This window comes from Acipenser ruthenus, chromosome 2 (assembly GCF_902713425.1).
Source record: "Acipenser ruthenus chromosome 2, fAciRut3.2 maternal haplotype, whole genome shotgun sequence".
Classification (NCBI taxonomy): Eukaryota; Metazoa; Chordata; class Actinopteri; order Acipenseriformes; family Acipenseridae; genus Acipenser; species Acipenser ruthenus.
The window spans coordinates 54,972,276-54,992,507 of NC_081190.1; the positions used below are offsets into that span (position 1 = coordinate 54,972,276).

The window sequence follows — 20,232 nt, forward strand, 5'->3', positions numbered from 1 at the left end:
CGGAGGGTCATGGGTTCAATCCCAGGTGAGGGACACTGCTGCTGTACCCTTGAGCAAGGTACTTTACCTAGATTGCTCCAGTAAAAACCCAACTGTATAAATGGGTAATTGTATGTAAAAAATAATGTATAATGTGATATCATGTAACAATTGTAAGTCGCCCTGGATAAGGATGTCTGCTAAGAAATAAATAATAATAATAACCTCAGTGGGTCTGGAATTTAAATACAAAGTGACAGCAATGCCCCCTGTATGTGGGATGTTGGTGTACAAACTAGTGGCACAAGAATATTATCGGGGACCACCAACAGAGTCTCGCCTTCTTCCAGACTGACCGACTTTCCAACCCAGGGAAAGAACTGTCAGGCCAGCCCGTCCAAAGAACTCGGTCCTTGCTACTTAGTGCCCTCGCAGGTCAGGAGGGAGATTTACAACCAAGATTCATTATATTTCTGTCACACAGTGTTTATATGATAGTGAAAAATAAATATCAAGATAAATAAATAAATACATAAATGTCTATGTATTCACTTATGTATTCATTTAGCAGTGTGGAGTAGTGGTTAGGGCTCTGGACTCTTGACCAGAGGGTCGTGGGTTCAATCCCAGGTGGGGGACACTGCTGCTGTACCCTTGAGCAAGGTACTTTACCTAGATTGCTCCAGTAAAAACCCAACTGTATAAATGGGTAGTTGTATGTAAAATAATGTGACATCTTGTAACAATTGTAAGTCGCCTTGGATAAGGGCGTCTGCTAAGAAATAATAATAAAATAAGAATAATTTTTTTTTACCTTACTTTGGCGACTTATTTGTTGGAAACTACAAATGAAATGTGGAATGGTGCTTTTGGGTGATTTACTTTTGCTGTGCCAATATACCCTGCATGTGCCAGTATCCATGCTTTATAGATAGTCACTGGCAGTTCTCGCGCTTTGTTGTAACTTGGCGCGAGGAACTACCGTTCCTCTCAAATATATATATATATATATATATATATATATATATATATATATATATACAGTACTGTGCAAAAGTTTTATGCAGGTGTGAAAAAATGCTGTAAAGTAAGAATGCTTTCAACAATAGACATGTTAATAGTTTATATTTATCAATTAACAAAATGCAAAGTGAGTGAACAGAAGAAAAATCTACATCAAATCAATATTTGGTGTGACCACCCTTTGCCTTCAAAACAGCATCAATTCTTCTAGGTACACTTGCACACAGTTTTTGAAGGAACTCGGCAGGTAGGTTGGCCCAAACATCTTGGAGAACTAACCACAGTTCTTCTGTGGATTTAGGCAGCCTCAGTTGCTTCTCTCTCTTCATGTAATCCCAGACAGACTCGATGATGTTGAGATCAGGGCTCTGTGGGGGCCATACCATCAATTCCAGGACTCCTTGTTCTTCTTTACGCTGAAGATAGTTCTTAATGACTTTTGCTGTATGTTTGGGGTCGTTGTCATGCTGCAGAATAAATTTGGGGCCAATCAGATGCCTCCCTGATGGTATTGCATGATGGATAAGTATCTGCCTGTACTTCTCAGCATTGAGGAGACCATTAATTCGGACTAAATCCCCAACTCCATTTGCAGAAATGCAGCCCCAAACTTGCAAGGAACCTCCACCATGCTTCACTGTTGCCTGCAGACACTCATTCGTGTACCACTCTCCAGCCCTTCGGCAAACAAACTGCCTTCTGCTACAGCCAAATATTTCAAATTTTGACTCATCAGTCCAGAGCACCTGCTGCCATTTTTCTGCACCCCAGTTCCTGTGTTTTCGTGTATAGTTGAGTCGCTTGGCCTTGTTTCCATGTCGGAGGTATGGCTTTTTGGCCGCAAGTGAAGGCCACATCTGACCAGACTTCTCCGGACAGTAGATGGGTGTACCAGGGTCCCACTGTTTTCTGCCAATTCTGAGCTGATGGCACTGCTGGACATCTTCCGATTGCGAAGGGAAGTAAGCATGATGTGTCTTTCATCTGCTGCAGTAAGTTTCCTTGGCCGACCACTGCGTCTACGGTCAACGTTGCCCGTTTCTTTGTGCTTCTTCAAAAGAGCTTGGACAGCACATCTGGAAACCCCTGTCTGCCTTGAAATTTCTGCCTGGGAGAGACCTTGCTGATGCAGTATAACTACCTTGTGTCTTGTTGCTGTGCTCAGTCTTGCCATGGTGTATGACTTTTGACAGTAAACTGTCTTCAGCAACCTCACCTTGTTAGCTGAGTTTGGCTGTTCCTCACCCAGTTTTATTCCTCCTACACAGCTGTTTCTGTTTCAGTTAATGATTGTGTTTCAACCTACATATTGAATTGATGATCATTAGCACCTGTTTGGTATAATTGTTTAATCATACATCTGACTATATGCCTACAAAATCCCTGACTTTGTGCAAGTGTACCTTGAAGAATTGATGCTGTTTTGAAGGCAAAGGGTGGTCACACCAAATATGGATTTGATTTAGATTTTTCTTCTGTTCACTCACTTTGCATTTAGTTAATTGATAAATATAATCTATTAACATGTCTATTTTTGAAAGCATTCTTACTTTACAGCATTTTTTCACACCTGCCTAAAACTTTTGCACAGTACTGTATATACACACACACTTAATTGCCAGGTGGCTACAACTAGCAGCTAAGAAAACAAAAGTGCCAGTGGCTGACTATATATGTCTTGGATTTCAGTTGCTCCCAGGTCAAGCTGGGTGTAACACACCATTTTAAAGACCTCTCAGTGTTAATACATGTGTCCTGTAATAGTAGGTCTCTGTCTTATTAGATAAGACAGCTTTTTACATCTTTATCAGGGTTCCACCCAACCATTTTAACTAGACTTGAAAAATGTTATATACAAACTGGCTTCAGTGGTATCTAAGGCATTTTCCTCAAAATATGTTTTTGTTTTAAAGAAATATGAGAATTATTTTATTTGTTTTCCATTTGTAGAAAGGGTTTAGTAATCAGGGGAAACTTTCTATTGTTGATTTTACACTCTTTAGCACACAGTTTGGGTTTATTTTATTTAATGGATGGTTCCCTTGAAATTAATTACAAATATATATGGTTCAGCTCAGACCTGCTGGGGTGCTGGTCTCAGATTAGTTCAACTAAAGTCTGAACAGACCAATCAGTTCTATAGCAGGTGAATTTACCTTTCACAAAGAAATACTGGACTAAATAAATATCAGACTATACTGTAATATTTGTGTTAAAGGTAGCGGTTTGTGCAGTTGATACACATTTTTATGGCAACTTATTAAAGACAGGTATTTTTTATTAAATCAACACACTTCTCAGGTTTGTTTTCATTTATTTTATTGTTTTTGTCTTGAATTTTGCACTATTTTCTGTCTGGAAAGATCTATTATTATTATTTGTTTATTTAGCAGAGGCCTTTATCCAACTTTATCCAAGGAGACTAGGGTGTGTGAACTATGCATCAGCTGCAGAGTCACTTACAATTACGTCTCACCCGAAAGACGGAGCACAAGGAGGTAACTTGCTCAAGGTCACACAATGAGTCAGTGGCTGAGGTGGGACTTGAACCTGGGACCTTCTGGTTACAAGCCCTTGTCTTTAACCACTGGACCACACAGCCTCCTAGAACTATGTATTTAATTCCAATAAGTACACAACATAGAACACATACATAGTTTATTTTTGGTTATAGTTCAGGTGGCTATGTACAAAATTTAGTGGTACAGTACTGATCAACCAGTAATCAAGATGACCCATTGTACAAGAATGCATTTTGCAGTCAAAACAGGTTACAAAATTACAGTGAGCAATACAAAATGCAAATGAAATAAAGTACTCAAACAGTTTTATAGTCAATACTAGACACTAAACAGACTAGTCAAGCTTTTAGCTTATGGGTTTCTAGTGTCCCTAGAATAATGCTGGATGCACTTTGTACTGTACCTTTCCATGCGGCAATACGAATAAAATATCAATAATACCAATTTTAAAAAAGTAAATAAACTTGTTTGGTCATAAAACCAAAACTTTTATTTGAATTCTTAAAAACAATTTAAGATTAGAGAAAAGAAAAATAAAGCCCCAAAAAGCCCCAAAAAGTGCTTGTCTACAAGCGGACAACAGAGTAAGACGGGTTAAAGGTTAAGAACAACAAGGGGTCAAGTTAAATACTTACTAAAAAAAAAAAAAAAAAAAGTATGATATTGCATTGTTACTTGCCCCATATGAAGATTGTTTTTCTTGGATTGTGGTCATTTGCTTTCTGTTTTCACAATATTAAAGTGTGTGTTATTGTATGCTCCTTGTAAATCAACTACTAACAGTGTGCAAGACAAAATACTTATTTTGCGGGTATAGCATCTTTTTACTTTAACATGTGCATAGTGACGTAGGCCGTTGTATTAAAGCTACTACATAACTACAGAAATGTATACTTCACTTTTATCTCAAAACTTTTTGGTTAAGTAATCTCTTTTCAGAATACATTTGTGCTACATTGCATTTATGTAATCAGAAATACATTTTAATGCAGGCTGTGGGTGTACATTAGTTTTTAGTGCGTACTAAGACAGGAATCCTTAAGACATACATGATTATGACATCAAGCAAAAGACAAAAATCAGTTCTTAAATCATTAATGTAATATGTTAATATAATTTTGATCTACGTTTTGATCAATTTAAAAGGGAAAAGTTTAGTTCTAGTTTCAGCCAACACAGGTGTGGACTTGGCCCCATGAAATAATCGTATTCCCTCAAGGAATGAGTGGTCCCTTTGTGTTTGTTCAAACCATGGAGTAATCCTCCCTCCTCTTATTTCTTCAGAGCTGCCTGTTTTTTCAAGCTTTGCCAGCTGCAGGCTTCTGGTCACCCTGAGGTTTTACTGCAGAGAAAGGTGTGTATTTGAGGCCAGATCTTGTTGGTTTCTGTTCCTGTGAAGGTCTCCAAAACCCCTTTGTTCCTGTAGAAAACAAGATTGCATCAAATTACCAATCAACATCCTCCAGTCTTAAATTTAAAGAGTAAGTAACGGGGTTCCGAAAAATATGGCGTTACATGCACCCACGTGTTGTTACAACTGTTTAAATTATGTACCTGTAATTTATTTTTTATTAGTAACATCCTGACAATTTTTTACAAGTAACCCTTTTGCGGTCCTATGTCGGACCTGGTCCGACATCATCAAAAAGACGCAAAAAACAGGTCTCTAGTCGTTTTTTCTCCGGAAAAAGCCGAGAAAACCATTCAATGGCCGAGTGAGACCGATACGAGCCGAGAGAAGCCGAAAAAAAAACGGTGTATCTCATGAATACTGATAGACCCGACACCACATAGATAACACGGACATAAACAAACAAGATAGCTGCTTCCGCATCCAGCGCTCAAAGAACATCACAGACATTTGCCGAGCTTTTTTTAGATGTTATAGTAATAAATAACGACTTGGATCGCATTATTGAGGAGTTTGGTGATAAAACGAGTGATCAAGAGATGATTTAATCGGTATGTACTATTATTAAGAAGCATTTGAAAAATATAGCGAACAAGGGGTGGGGCGGGGCTGGAGATGCAGTACTGAGTGTTCTGTTGATATGCAGTGCCTTTTAAACCTGTTTTACTGTGAAAAACAATACTTTTAAACAGCGCGTCTAAAATAAACTGCGCATGTGAAAATAAATTGGACCTGACGTGCCTGAGACACTCTGAATAAATGGACCACTAAAGGTTAAAACTTTAAAGTCTGTTTCAAAGCTCTTTTCAAAATGGTCGCTCTAGTGTCCTCTAAATCACTACGTTATTGCTGTGTTACCTGTTTGACAATGTGGGCAATAATCCTTACACTATCAGTGCACTAGAGCGGCCATTTTGAAAAGAGCTTTGATACAGACTTTAAAGTTTTGAGTGTAAAAAGTTGTCAGGATGTTACTAATAAAAAATAAATGACAAGTAAGTTATTTAAACAATTGTAGCAACAACCGAGGACGTGTAACACTATTTTTTTCGGAACCCTGCTACTTACTCTCTAAAGTCTCTTACACAGTAGGCCTAAATCTGTAGGGTTTGTTGACTTTTTTTATTTGAAAGCCTATTTTAAATACTTCAGAAGTTTACTCTTTTTTATTAATCACTGATGGCTTAAACATTCAAAACCGAGCTCCCTGACATTCACTCTTTTTCTGTTATTTTTAATTTTTTTAAATTCTTTTTGGAAAACGTCTATAACATGAAAAATCCAACCAGTTTTCTTGTGCAATTAAATTATTATTTTTTTGTATAATTTAAGAAATTTCAGCAGGAATAAAAAGCTATGCATTTGAATGTGAACATGATTAGCCGATTAGCTCTATTATTTATTATAAAAGTTATTTCTATAAAAATAAATAGTAATCATGTTTACCTCAGCAACAGTAAAGTTTGCAGGTGATGTTCATAAACTCCTGCTACTGCAGGTAGTGACAGGATTAGATCTAACAGAATTAGAGTAGACTCTGTCTCTTCATCTTCACTACTAGGTGGTCTTAAACTGTAAATGCAACAAACTGTGCTTCCTGTTAAGATACATTACCTGAATACAACTTAACACGGTGTGACAGAGAAAGAATGAATTTGGATTATAGATCTCCCTCCCGACCTGTGAGGGCGCTGTGTAAAGGGAACAGTGTGCCCCGGACTGGATGGTTTGGCAATTCATTCCAGGTAAAGGTGGAAGTTGGCCATCTAGAAAGGGGGCGGAGCCACAGTACACCAAGTCATTGCCCCAGACGGACGGCGATGTGGCAATCTCCGATTGGAGGAAAAACAATGCACTGCACTACTGTTCACTATAAATTGTATTTCACCACTTGAACGTATAGCACTCACTCTGGACTTGTGATCGTGTTTGTGTTCTGTGTGTGTGTGTTCGTATTATTATTACTATTTCGGGACTGAACCCCGTGGTTTAACTGTGCAGTACACATAGTTGTGTATTGCCAGTTACTATTATTTACAGTCACCAAACGACCTGGATTACAAATTAATAAAGGATTGTTTGGGCCATGAACTTTGCTGTTTGTCATTCTTTTCAGCATTGCATCACCTCTACAGGTACGCACTGCAAACCACTTTGTCACACGTGGTGTCAGATGGGATGGACCGCACTACACTATCAGCGCTGCGGGAGGCACTGGATAGTAGACGGGAGATGAAGGAGAGAGGAGAGGTACACAGCTCCGATTGAGAGGGTCGGGATCGCAATGATACCAAGCGCACCAACAGGATCCGTGATGGCGGCCCCGAAGGTGAGGGCACAGAAAATGACGGCAGAGGATGACCCGGAGGCATACGTGGTCGTGTTTGAGCGATTGGCTACCACCGCCTTGTTGCCTTAGCAATTCTGGGCTAGCCAATTAGGGCCCTGTTTAATCGGGGAGGCCCAAGCAGCCTACCAGGCCATGATGGATTCCGAAGCTGCCCAGTACAACCTGGTAAAGCAGGACATTCTCCGGCGCCTGAACATCACGGGGGAAAACACACAGAGTGTGCTTCATGGAGTACCAGAGACTAGCAGATATACACCCCAGGGTAGTCGCACAACGATTGTGTGACCACATGGTACACTGGCTTTGCCCCGCCCAAAATTCGGGGGCCATCGTCACCGAGCAGTTTTGCCATGTGGTCGGTGCCGAAACCCAGGCCTGGATATAGCACCACAATCCCGACACCTTGGAAGCTGCAGCTCTACCCGTGACCGGACCAAGACCCCCCAGACCACAGACCCTAATGGGCAACCTTGCCTCCCTACCATGGAGGCAAAGGTTAGCCCCCAGCTGGGGAAGATACACTGCCCCTGCCCTGCTGCCTTATCAGCAGCGGGACAGTTATGTAGCCTCAGCTCCCTCTGCCCCCCGTCTGTTTTAGGTGCCAACAATCAGGACACATTGCCCGGCTATGCCCATCGGCAATGGAGTGTGATGTGGCGACGTGTTATTTGGCATCAGAAGTGGGTAAGCAATGGGGAAATGGTCGGGAGGGGCCTTGTATTGTTGATGTGGTTATTGGGAAAGTGAAAACCCACACATTAGTGGACACAGGGTGTGAGCAGACCTTAATTCGTTCAGCTCTCTTGGATGGTGTGTCAGGTAGCTATCTCCTGTATCCATGGAGACATGGCAGCATACCCCGTACTAAAAGTATACTTATCAGTGGGACCGATAAAACAGCACCTGGTAGTGGGGGTGGCGGAAAGGCTACCACACCAAACTATACAGAATTGGTGAAATTAATGGCAACCCCGGTCACACAAGTACACGTGACAGAAAAAAGAAAAGGGGAACCGATTGGCAAGATTTTCCCTTATAACCAATTTGTTTTCCCTCACTTTTCGTCCTAGAAAAACAAAGAGAGAGATATGGATCAAAAAATGGGAGGGAACATCAATGAGATGAGGTTGGGGTCTGGTGGGAGAAAGCTCGGCTGGTAGCAAATGCCAAACAAAGGGAGTCGGTATGCAGTGTGACTGACAGGGCGAGGTTACTGGGCTACTCCAGCCCCTCTCAATATACCGGACATGAGGGACAAAAGGGCGGACCTAGTGTGGGACCAGAAAAACAATTCCACACTGGTGCACACTTGGGTCAGATCCAGTCTATTGAAGGTAAGGATGTTGAAGGCACTGGGCAGCTAGTATATCCACATTTCATATAAAAGGGCAACTGTTATATAGGGTGAACCTGGGCCTCTCTGATCAAATTGGGGCCCAACTGGGTAGCCCACCAATCCTAAGTCCATTTGGCTGCAGTTGCCTGCCTTTCGAATGCCACTAAATATGCCTCGGGATCATCGTCCAGCGACATTTTCACCACCTTGAGTTTGGGTAGTGGCACCGTTGGTTCATCCACCAGTTTCCTGGCCTCATTTTGATACAGCTATTACAAAAACGGTAAAGGCAGTCTCTGATATGTATTTTGTCAGTATTCATTACATACATACATGCATGCATTTCAGCTTGTTTGTACATTGTACTCGGAATAATCAAGCAAATTCAGAAGACAGAAAAAAAAACTCACTCCAGTAGGACCGGCAGTGCATTTTAGAACGCACTACTCAAAGGGTTAATGTCTTTTTGTGATGTGATGGGTTTTTTTTTTCCTGTCAGATAAGTACAAACTATTGTTATTAGTAAATTATTATTTATTTTAAACTGAATATTGATTATTTGAATTAATGTGATACTGTACTTGGATTAAAGTCAGTTTGGTGTGAACATAACTAGTTCTTGTCTCTTATATACAGTAAGTATGATAAATTAGCTATTTTGATTTTAGCACTGTTTAAATAATTAGACTGCATGACATTTCTGTAATAATGCAATTAATGCTCACCCTCTAATCAAAACAGAGCATTACTGAGCCCCCTTGTGCTGAGAACAGAAACACTGGGCAAAACTTCCCTAACTAATGTTTGCCATGAGAGAGATGCCGCAGCGCTCAACTGGGCTCTCTCCCTTCCAGCTGCTATACGGGAGGCAGCCCCAAGGTATCCTTGATCTGGTGAAAGAACAGTGGGAGGAGCAAACAAAAAAATCCAAAATCATAGTCAAATATGTGATAATGTTAAAAGGACCGCCTTGGGCCGTTTGGCCCAAGAGAACTTAAAACTAGCTCAGCACTGCCAGGAGCAGCAGTATAAGAAACAAGCACGGATTCAGACTTTTCAGCCAGGAGACACTTCCTACGTCAGAATCCAAGCTGCTAAGTGGCAGGGCCCATATGAGGTGAATTAAGAATTGGTAATGTGTTTTATGAAATTAGACAACCTGATTGCCAAATCAAGACCAACATTTAAAATATTAACTTATTAAAACCCTGGAATGAGAGGGAGGCTCTGTTTATAGCTAATGACAGTTTAGAAAAGGATTTTGGTCCCACTGTCAGCCCACCAGCTACAGCTAATATTCCAATGGGGAAACAGTTACTTCCGGATCAGAAAGACGAGCTCTACAAGTTTGTGGAAAAGTTTGGTGATGTTTTTTCTGACTTGCTCGGTAGAACTAATGTTATTCAACATGCTATTATTTCTCGAGCAGGTCTTAAAGTCTGAGAGCGACCGTACCGAATCCCGGAAAGCCGCAGGGGTCCCATTCACAAAGAGGTAGGGGATATGCTCGAGCTTGGAGTTGCACCTTCCAGGAGCGAGTGGTGCAGTCTGACTGCGACGATGCCCAAGAAGGACGGCTGCACTCGGTTCTGTGTGGACTTTAGAAAGTTTAATGCCATCTCCAAGTGCATATCCCATGCCGAGTGGATGAGCTCCTTGACCGACTGGGACAGGCGCAGTTAATTACGACTTTGGACCTGACGAAGGGATACTGGCAGATTCCACTTACTCACAGCGTGAGAGAAAACTGCTTTCTCTACCCCAGATGGCTTGTTCTATTTCCTAATCATGCCCTTCGGGTTGCATGGAGTCCCGCCACCTTTCAGAGACCAGGTCCAGGCTCCCAATCATCAGTATACATCAATGACGTGGTGATTTTTAGCTGCACCTGGAAGGAGCATATTACACTGTGTAACAATTTTTTTTTTTTTTGTTCCTGGGTAGTAAGTTTTATTTCGTAATTGCTTATGCCTCAAAAGTATAGAAAATGGCTATTATTCCCCACAAACTTTGCTTTTGTGACCAGGACAGTGATATTTTGAAATTTACCTATTTTCCAGAACATTCCAGATAGATTCAGTGCTGAGTAAACTTGGAGTAACTTCTAGAACTTTCTAGAACTTTCCAGTAATATAAATAGTAGTATAAATACAGGGGCCTTAAGCCCACCAGTTCAGTTTAGTTCCTGCTGCCTAAGTGGATACATATCTGCATTTTTCTGAGATGGCATCAAGAGGCTGCAAGCATCCGGCAGACGCATTTTGCTATGTCTGCGGCCAATTTATCAAGACAAGAGCGAAAAAGTACTCAGTGGAAGCATCTGCTAAGATGTGTGAGGCCTACAAGGCATATTTCGGCATGCCTGTCGGGGATCAAGACAAACCCTGGGCACCTCATTTCACCTGCGAGCACTGCAAAAAAACTCTGGAAGGTAAGATGGACAATTGTTGCTCGGAATTTTATGTTATAAAATTTGTTAATTTTTAAAATTGTAAAAGTTTTTAATTTTAAAATGTTTTACAATTTTCAATGTTATTGAAAAAATATATCATATATGAACAATGTTGCGAGAATCTCTTACACATTAGTCATGGGTGAAATAAATGTATTTTTGTAGGATGGTACAGAGGGGAAAAGAGAGCCATGAAGTTCGCTATCCCAAGAATTTGGCGGGAACCCACTGACCAACTTCTACTTCTGCATGGTGGACCCTTCCAAACGTCGGACTGGCAAGAATGCACCTGCTATCACGTATCCGGACCTTCCTTCATCCATCGCCCCGGTGCCACACTGCCATGAGCTCCCCGTACCCACTCCTCCGGAGAGAGAGCAGCTGTCTTCAGAAGAGAGCAGCAAGTCAGAGAGCGAGGAAGACGTTGTAGATCCAGATGACAATTTCAGAGGTGGAGCTGAGGAGAGAAACCCATACTACCCCAACCAAAAAGACTACTCACTTCTAAATCTTTTTGTATTACTTTAGTATAAATACATGTTAATTTGGATTCATATGTTGTTTTTTTCTGACTTGTGAACGAAGAGACACAAATTTGCCCGTTTTCTCATTGGAAATAGGTAAATTTCAAAATATCACTGTCCTGGTCACAAAAGCAAAGTTTGTGGGGAATAATAGCCATTTTCTATACTTTTGAGGCATAAGCAATTAGGAAATAACACTTACTACCCAGGAACAAAAATTGTGTTACATAGTGTTATTAGACTTTCAGCCATCCTACAGTCTCTAAGGGAGGCAGGGCTAACAGCTAATCTGGGCAAATGTGCATTTGGCAAACACAAGACCCAATATCTTGGCTATATTATGGGTAATGGCTAGGTGAAGCCGATCGCCTCCGAAGTCCAGAGAACCAAGTCACAGGTGAGATCACTATTGGGGTTAGCCGGCTATTACCGCCGCTTTATCCCCGAGTATGTCACCAGTCAACTCCCTAGTGGATCTCACCCGAAAGACTGCTCCAAAAACAGTTAAATGGACAGCGCAGTATCACAAAGCATTCAATATGATTAAAAAGAGACTCTGCCACGCTCCCGCTCTGATTTCACCAGATTTCAGAGCATCCTTCAGACTGATGCCTCCCACATTGGTCTGGGGGCGGTCCTGTCCCAACAATTTGACAGAGTGGAACACCCTATTATATATTTGAGCAAAAAAATGGCTCCTAGGGAGATTAACTACTCTGTCATTGAGAAGGAGTGTTTAGCCATCAAATTGGCTTGTCACGCAGTTTGCTATTACTTGTTGGGACATTCTTTCTCTCTTGTCACTAATCATGCTCCTTTAAGGTGGTTACACACGATGAATGACAACAACGCCAGGATAACTTGGTGGTACTTGGTGTTGCAGCCCTTTCACTATACAGTGAAACATCGTGCAGGTAAGGAGCACCAAAACACAGATTTTTTTTTCAAGGGAGGGGGGGACCATTGGGAAATGTAGATTTGGCCGAGTGATCCTTTGGCATCACTCTGAGGGGTGAGATGTGTGATAAAGACAGAAAGAATTGGAGCTGTAAATCTCCCCACCAACCAGAAAGGGTGCTGTGTAAGGTTGGTGGTACACTTCCCCATAGACGGGTCGACTCGATGGTGGGCGGAAACAGGAAGTCGGTTCCCGTGCAATCAGCTGCGGGCCAGGCAGCGATTGGATACACAGTGGCGCCATGGTGATTGCAGGGAGGAGTTGGGCAGTACAAAGGGCACGCAGCTACGAGAGTATGGCCCCCTTGCGCCAACAACGTAACTGACGGCCGGAGATCTGTTTTGTTTTGTTACCTGTTTGTTTGTTGTGTTTTGCAGAGGAGGATACCATCGTTGGTAGAGGGGTGGCTATTTTTTTAATAATTTGTGAATAAAACACAGACATTTTGGGAGAATAGTACTGTCTGGACATTCATTTTGTTCATGACACCACTCGCCCTATTCATAGGCCCCTTATGCTTTGATATAGTGATCAGCCTGTGCCTATTTTGTTTGTTTTATCGAAGTGTTGTTCTGTGTTTGGGACTGCAAACCCACCATAGCTGGTATAGGGGCATGTAACAGGGGGAGATCTGTGCTGACTCTTCTGATGTATTCATAGTGCTGCAGGAAGAGGGCAGCAGCTGTTCAAAATCCGCCTGTTGGTCATGGCAGTGACACGGAGAGGTGGGAGAGAGGCTATGTGGGCTTTCCTTCTCTCCGAGTGGCTGAGAGGCGGGTCTCGGGGGGGAGGGGGGGGGGGATTGCTGGCCCTATAAAATAACATTCTGCTGTTCCCTCAGGGCTGCCCTCCGAGACGTGCTGAGCGTGCAGAAGCTCTGGTCCAGGACCGAGAAAGAAATCCAAAAGAAAAGAAAATTAGCAGAGAAAACCTTGGGCAGACCCCATAAGTATTTTTACAGCAGGCTGAGGGAGCAGCGAGTGTAGGACGGGGACCCGGGCCGTGCAGGTAGCGACGGTCGGGGTGACGCTGCCGAATGCAGCACATTTTATTTGTTGTTTGATTACTGTGTTTTATTAATTTTCCTTTTTCCTTTCACCTTTTGTTTATTCTTTTGAGCACCTGTGAGTGCGCCCGCACTTGAACTTTGTACCACCTCTGGTATTGCTGTGGTCCTGTCTACCATCGTTGGTAGGCAGACCACGGTCAACAGCGCCCTCTGCGGGCTAAAATGTGGAAGCACCCACCGTCAATAAAACTGGGCACCTGTGCGGTGTTTCACCCTTCTGTCTCCCCTGTGTCAGTGAATTACCCACCATCCTTCCACAAGGCGATTTGTAAATAACTTTAAATAAACACAGATCGTTTTTGGGAGTACTCCAGTGTACGGTGTGTTATTTGTTATTCACCACCCTGTCACAACAACACTTAGATTATTTTTACTTTTCTCATGGTAAAAGTGCATGACATGATATACAGCAAAACGTCTCACTTCAACAGCAGACCTGCTACAATATGAGACTGAATCTTGGGATTTCATTTTATTTTTGTTCCACTGGAAGGTGATAGGGAAAACATTTTGTAACTTTGTATTTTGAATTTCATGGTCACCCCATGTAATAATAAAATAAAATAACCGTAACCATCTAAGTTTGATGTAATACCATCATCCTTAGTGGGTTGTCTTTATGGGTTAGTACCCAAGCTATAGTGAAACAATTAAATATAGTTTTTAAATATAAATACTTCTTAGTAAACAGCACTGTCCTAAATTCACTTTTAAAATCACAAACTCTGTGTGTTAGACAAATGCTAAAGTGAGAGTAAAGAGGACATGTACTTCAATTTAAATACTGTATGCAGTAGTTTAGTAGCAGAAAAGTACTGTCCTAAATCTGCTCTCAAAAGGAGTCACATCTGTTTTAAAGCTTATCTGAACTAACTTAATGAGTTGGGCAGCTGCATAAAAGCTTAGTTGTATCTGGTTTCCAGAAAAGATTTGAGAGGAGTCTGGGTAGAAAACATAGAAGCTACCAGCTTCTGAAGTAGATGCAGTGCATTAGAATGTGTATTACTTCACTCTGTCCAAAATATGAGCCTAAATTACGTTGACAAAATAAATAACCCTACAACGTAATCACAGACCGTGCCATTTCTGTTCTACTGACAAACATATTTCCCAAGGTCTGAAAAAAATATTTTATTAAGCTACCAACAAAACCTACTGCAGTAAAAAAAAAAAAAAAAAGAAGTGTGCCAACCTAAAACAAGCTTCCATCAGGCTATTTCCTTAGATTACAAGAAAAAAGAGTTTCAAAGACTCCAGATATACTACTGAATATACTATATAGCAGCAGTATGTCGCACAGTTCAGCATAGGTTACCATGCAGTACACTGTCACATGACGTGATGAACAGCCTAGCTGGTTTCAACATAAATCCTTCCTTATTAGAATCGTGCAAATGCAAGCATACCTGTAATACTCAAGGACTGGTCTGGTCTGCATCTCGTAGGACTTTAACCTCCTTGCGACAGTCTCCGGTTTGTCATCATTCCGCTGTATCAAGGGCTCACCAGTAACGTCATCTAAACCCTATTCCAAGCCAAGACAGAACAAACACATTGACTACTGGCACTTAATGTTAAAAGGTTAGTATTTCCCTGTATATGGATTATATAAATGTTCAATGCCAATTGGTTGTTGACACCAACTCAAGTAAAATATAAAAGTTCTGAAAACTACAAAAGTCACACCGAGCCTTATCTTATCTCTGTTTGCCTAAAGTCCACAGGCCAATAAAGGAAATAAAAAAAACGTTCTAGTTTTAAATAGGATCCTTTACCTTGTAGTAGTTGTCCCTTTCCATTTATGGCAAGTCAAATTTAATTCCAAACTTGCTCTTAATTTCAATGCCCTTCCTCTTAACCCTTTTTGCCTAGCTGAGCTGCCCTTCTGATGAATACACTAATAATGTGTCTGTAGTAAAGGCACCCTCCTCATTTCAAGACATTTTAAAATAATTTGTACACAGAGGCGAGTGTTTATAATCTTGCTGGGGTACATACTACACAATATTGTGTATGTCCATTTTGTCACTTGCAAACGTTATTAAATGTGAACCTGTTATTTCACAATTGTTTCAGAAGCCAATATCCCTTTCAACTCAGAGCTACAAGTGGAAGTGTATGCAGACAGGACTAAGCAGCTTCTGAACTACCCATTAAAGGGTGATTGTTCCAGGGTAGGGGTGAAGTCCCTAACTTAAACTAACTCCCAGGGCACCATCACAGGGCTTCGGTCAGTACATCTTAATGAAGCTCTTCCAAGTGTCTGTAGCCAACAAAATTATTCTAAATAAATACCAGTAATGCACGTCCATTTGCTGTTCAGGTCTCAAATGTGCAGTTTCGAATATAATACATGTCTTGCTTACACTTCCTTGGGCATTTCATCTTGAGAGTGAAATTGTTACCAAACAAGCACCTGATTCCTCTATTAACTGACAAGACACTACTTAGGTGAAATGACCTAGAAAGTTAAACAAAGTAAGGAAAACAAACTGAAAACTTTATTGGACCTAGTTTAATATTGGACCATGTTTTGAAATGAAAATACAGCATTCCTATTCAAAACTGCAATCATGAAAAATACATATTAAAGTCGAAGTACAGGCCAGATACGTTTCATGGAATTATTTAATAGCTATAGACTACTGCCAGCTATTGCTACGGTCTTCAAGGGTTTCACAGTTGTCTGTAATGTATTTATTGCACTATAATTCAAAACTGACAGGTACATTTTGCATTTTGAATTAGTTGACTTGCATTTTTCCTGAAAAAACTAAGAAAAATGTGCTATTTATGAATATTTTAGAACTTACTCCAAACCAAAAGTACTCAAATTCAGTACAAATTTCAATCAACCTTTACATCCAAAAAAAAGGAAGGCATAACATTGTCCCCCTTATTTTCATTACTGTCTGGCCACAATAATACAGCAGCACATAAGATTGGTGGGATGTGCTAATTAGTGAATGGGTAATACACCAATAATGCAATGTGCTGATGGGATCACAGCTGAAACACCGAGTTTGAGATGCTTCTTTGTAACACCTGCAAGATGCTGCTCTCCAAACTATTAGAGACTAACGTTAGCTGGCAGTAGATATTTCCCTGTCTATAACCACTTCAAGATAAAAGAAAATGCCAGTTACAGACAACTTACAGGGATTTTGGGAGGGTTGAAGTTGATGTTATATACTCTGCCACTTGCTGGGTGGATCCACCGGGAGGTAAGTCGCTCTTTGATGGTCTCGAAAGGCACATTCAAGTTTAGCACAGTGTCTATCTTGTAAACTTTGTCCAGACATTCTGCTTGCGTCACTGTCCGTGGGAAACCTTTCAATGAAAAAGCACCTCAGGTTACTCCTAGGAATAAATATCGGTACATCATAAAGCTTAAGGAGCAACATGAACCAAGCAATCTGGAGGCATGACATTTACTGCATTTATATATACTGTATTAACTGTTCAGCTGAAAATCAACTCCTGAGTTTGAAATCAAATTTCCACCAGGGTATAGGCAAGCCTGCTTTTAACACCATGAAAACAAATTCCATTCCATACAATGACATTTGCCTAGCTGAGGGTAGGGTGTCAAATCCAATATTATGGAGGGTGTTAAATCCAATCTTATGGAATGACCCACATGGATACATTACACCATTACAATCAAGGCATTTGAACCACTAATGCAAGACTAGTTTTATTCTACACAACACAATGCAGAGGATGTCCCATGGTGTAACAGGTCATCCATAACAGATATGCACAGCAGGGTACCGTGGGACCAGAGACTGATGTTTCAGGAACAGCCTCCCCTTTCTATTTTGTCCCTAGCCCCTCTACACAAACCTGACACATATGCCTCTAGACTTTCACCAAACCAAAATGTAGGCATAATACATAGATTACTAAAATGCTATTAAAAAAATAAACATTGCATAAAAGTAATGCATTACAAAAATGTGCCTATTGAGCAATTCAGTAGGAATTTTATGATGTCAGGTGGTTGTAGCTGAAACATGTAGTCAAGTCACTAGACCCGATAGCCTTTTGAGAGGCTGGTCTTTGATGTAAACATATGCAATGTTATTAGTGACTGCTCCTAGACCCTTGATAATCTGCTTTAATGCTAAACATTCTTCAAAAGGATCTTTTGAAAATGTGGTTTTCCTCTTTGCCAATCAGTTTTCTTCAATCTCAATCCCTTTCGGAACTACTTAAATATAAGTAATCCGAGGCATAAAAAATGGTAGTTAAAAGTGCTACTGCTAGATGGATGGTGGGTTTTGTATGCTACACAGAAAGTACCCAGTGAGCCTAAATAGGAAAGCAATCTACTAATACCGGTAATATTACTTTGGTGTCAACATCTGATGCCATTATTTGTACATCCCCAGTATAATTGTCAAGGTGAACCAGCCCTAATTTCATAATGTTATGTTAACGACTTTTTTTTGTATTAGGTTCCTATTATCTGGATACCCCCATCCCACATCAAACTATGTTTTGTATACTTTCTTCCTTATCTGTGACACACAGGTGACATTCACAGTTTCGGGCGGGGGCGGGGGGGTCTGAGCCCTGTGAATCAATGCAGACTTCAAATGGAATATAAAACCCAAATGATTGCAAATATTAGAAAAATGAACTCTGTAAAACAAAACAAAAAACAAGCAAATGTTCCTACCATCCAGCAGCGAGCTGCATTGCTCCAGACCCTTCAGGTCATGCAGGATCAGCCGAGTGATGACATCATCTGGCACAAGCTGACCTTGGTCGATGTAAGACTTGACCAGAAGCCCTACTTCTGTGAAGGCAAGCAGAGGCAAGATGGAATCAGTATCACACAGTTTCAAATGGAAATTGACAGGAACATGTTAAGTTAACACAGCAATGGATTTCAATATAGGCCATTAGGAGAACTGCTTTAATGAGCACTTTTGGGCTATTTATTTGTCGAACAGGCTCCTTACCATTCTGAAGTTGAGTCACTCTTCCTTTGTTATTACTGGTATTTAATAATTTTCAACTCATATCGTTCATTAAACCACCATTCACAATTAGACCAAAGAAGCACAGGAACACAGAATAACTTATATATATATATATATATATATATATATATATATATATATATATATATATATATATATATATATATAGTATAGTATAGGGTTGTACACTTGTTTGTCTTGGGTTTGTTTCAGGTAGACTACCTTACCGTCACATTTGTATTGCTACATACTGTACTACTGTATCTTCAGCTTGATTACAATAGCAACGAGGTATACCTGTTCATTATGCCAGGCTGTGTTTGACAGGCATGCTTCTAAGGAATTTCACCTGAAGGGGATATTTCAAGGTTGTTCTGTTATGTTACTAACAGCGCTCCAGATAAGGTTTTGGGTCATTGAGTAATTTCCTCTCCAGTTTAAACACTATGGGTCCTATTTTTGTATGTGACTAAATTGACAAAAGGCAGGTGTAGTCAGGGCTGGTATAGCCCCCATTTTAATTTGAGGTTTAAGCATCTAAATCATGTATGCTAGTCTAGATGACAAAATTCTCTTCTACAGGTAACATTGGATTTAGACTTGTCAATGTAGGATTTTCAAAACCTGTAGTCACGAACATGCTGATTGACTAGGCAGAATATCAATTAGGATGGTAATGAGTAGACGGGGCAAATTGAGTTCCTTAGGCGTTTGTAATTGTCATTTGTGTTTTTTGAAAAAAAAAAAGAAACACGAGCAGTGTGCTTTACAATAAATGGCTGCAAACCCCATACAACTGGAGAGTGTCTCTGGTTTTGGAGGGGGAAAAAAACCTCAAAAACATCATTTTCTGTCTGAGGATGTATAAATACTGAATACCTGATGCAGTTCTTCACATATAAAACCTTCCCGCAAGGCAAAGTTTCAACAGATCCCACGACCAGCGCTCCAGATAAGGTTTTGGGTCTGGGAGTAACTTACCCTCTAATTTGAACACTGTACGTAAAACATATTTTCAGGGGGTAAAATGCAACATTACCTTGAAGTCATGAGTAGTCTCGATAAATACTGTACAATCTGTACAATCTTTAATTGTAATGTTACTTTGAACTACTGCACGTGTTTTCTACAAGGTTCTTTATCGGCTCAGCGCAATTTTTTCGAGGCATTACACTGACTGCAAATGAATTACATTACTAATAGATTAACATTAAATTCTTAAACTCAGTGAACATGTTAAAACTTCAATATAAAGCCATACAGATAAATATCAATAAGGAAATGCATTAATGCAAAATGCAAAAGTTATAAAACAGTTCATTTTATATTATAGGCACCGTTTTTTTAGCGGTTGCCTCTGATGATGGTTCCAGTTGGATATGTAGCTGGACTGGGGCGTTTACCCTTCAACCTGTGTAGCTTAGGGGGCTCCCGAGAGGCGCATCCAGTAAAGGCGCTCCACGTAGAGTGCAGGATGCACCCTATAGACCGTAACCGGGGGTTCCTAGGGGGCAGCGCACAATTGACAGAGTGCCGCCCGGGTAGGGAGGGCTTAGGTCGGCAGGGCAATCCACGGTTCACAGTGCACCAGCAACCCCTGAGGCTGATAGGGCGCCT

General features: G+C 40.8%; 1 protein-coding gene across 2 annotated transcripts in view; it reads right to left on the minus strand.

Moving 5' to 3' along the window:
- Nucleotides 1–3,304: 3,304 nt before the first annotated feature.
- Nucleotides 3,305–20,232, minus strand: part of LOC117408302 (GTP:AMP phosphotransferase AK3, mitochondrial-like) — a 30,189-nt gene continuing 13,261 nt past the window's right edge. The window contains exons 2-5 of one of the 2 annotated variants that reach the window (XM_034013189.3): nucleotides 18,309–18,428; nucleotides 16,782–16,954; nucleotides 15,031–15,149; nucleotides 3,305–4,944 (exon numbers count right to left, since the gene is read on the minus strand). In XM_034013189.3, the coding sequence (XP_033869080.1) occupies nucleotides 4,851–4,944; nucleotides 15,031–15,149; nucleotides 16,782–16,954; nucleotides 18,309–18,428 (506 nt within the window). In that variant the 3' untranslated portion in view covers nucleotides 3,305–4,850. Of the gene's footprint in view, nucleotides 4,945–13,357; nucleotides 13,433–15,030; nucleotides 15,150–16,781; nucleotides 16,955–18,308; nucleotides 18,429–20,232 lie in introns of those variants that run through there. The other variant, XM_058997232.1, reaches the window with a different exon arrangement.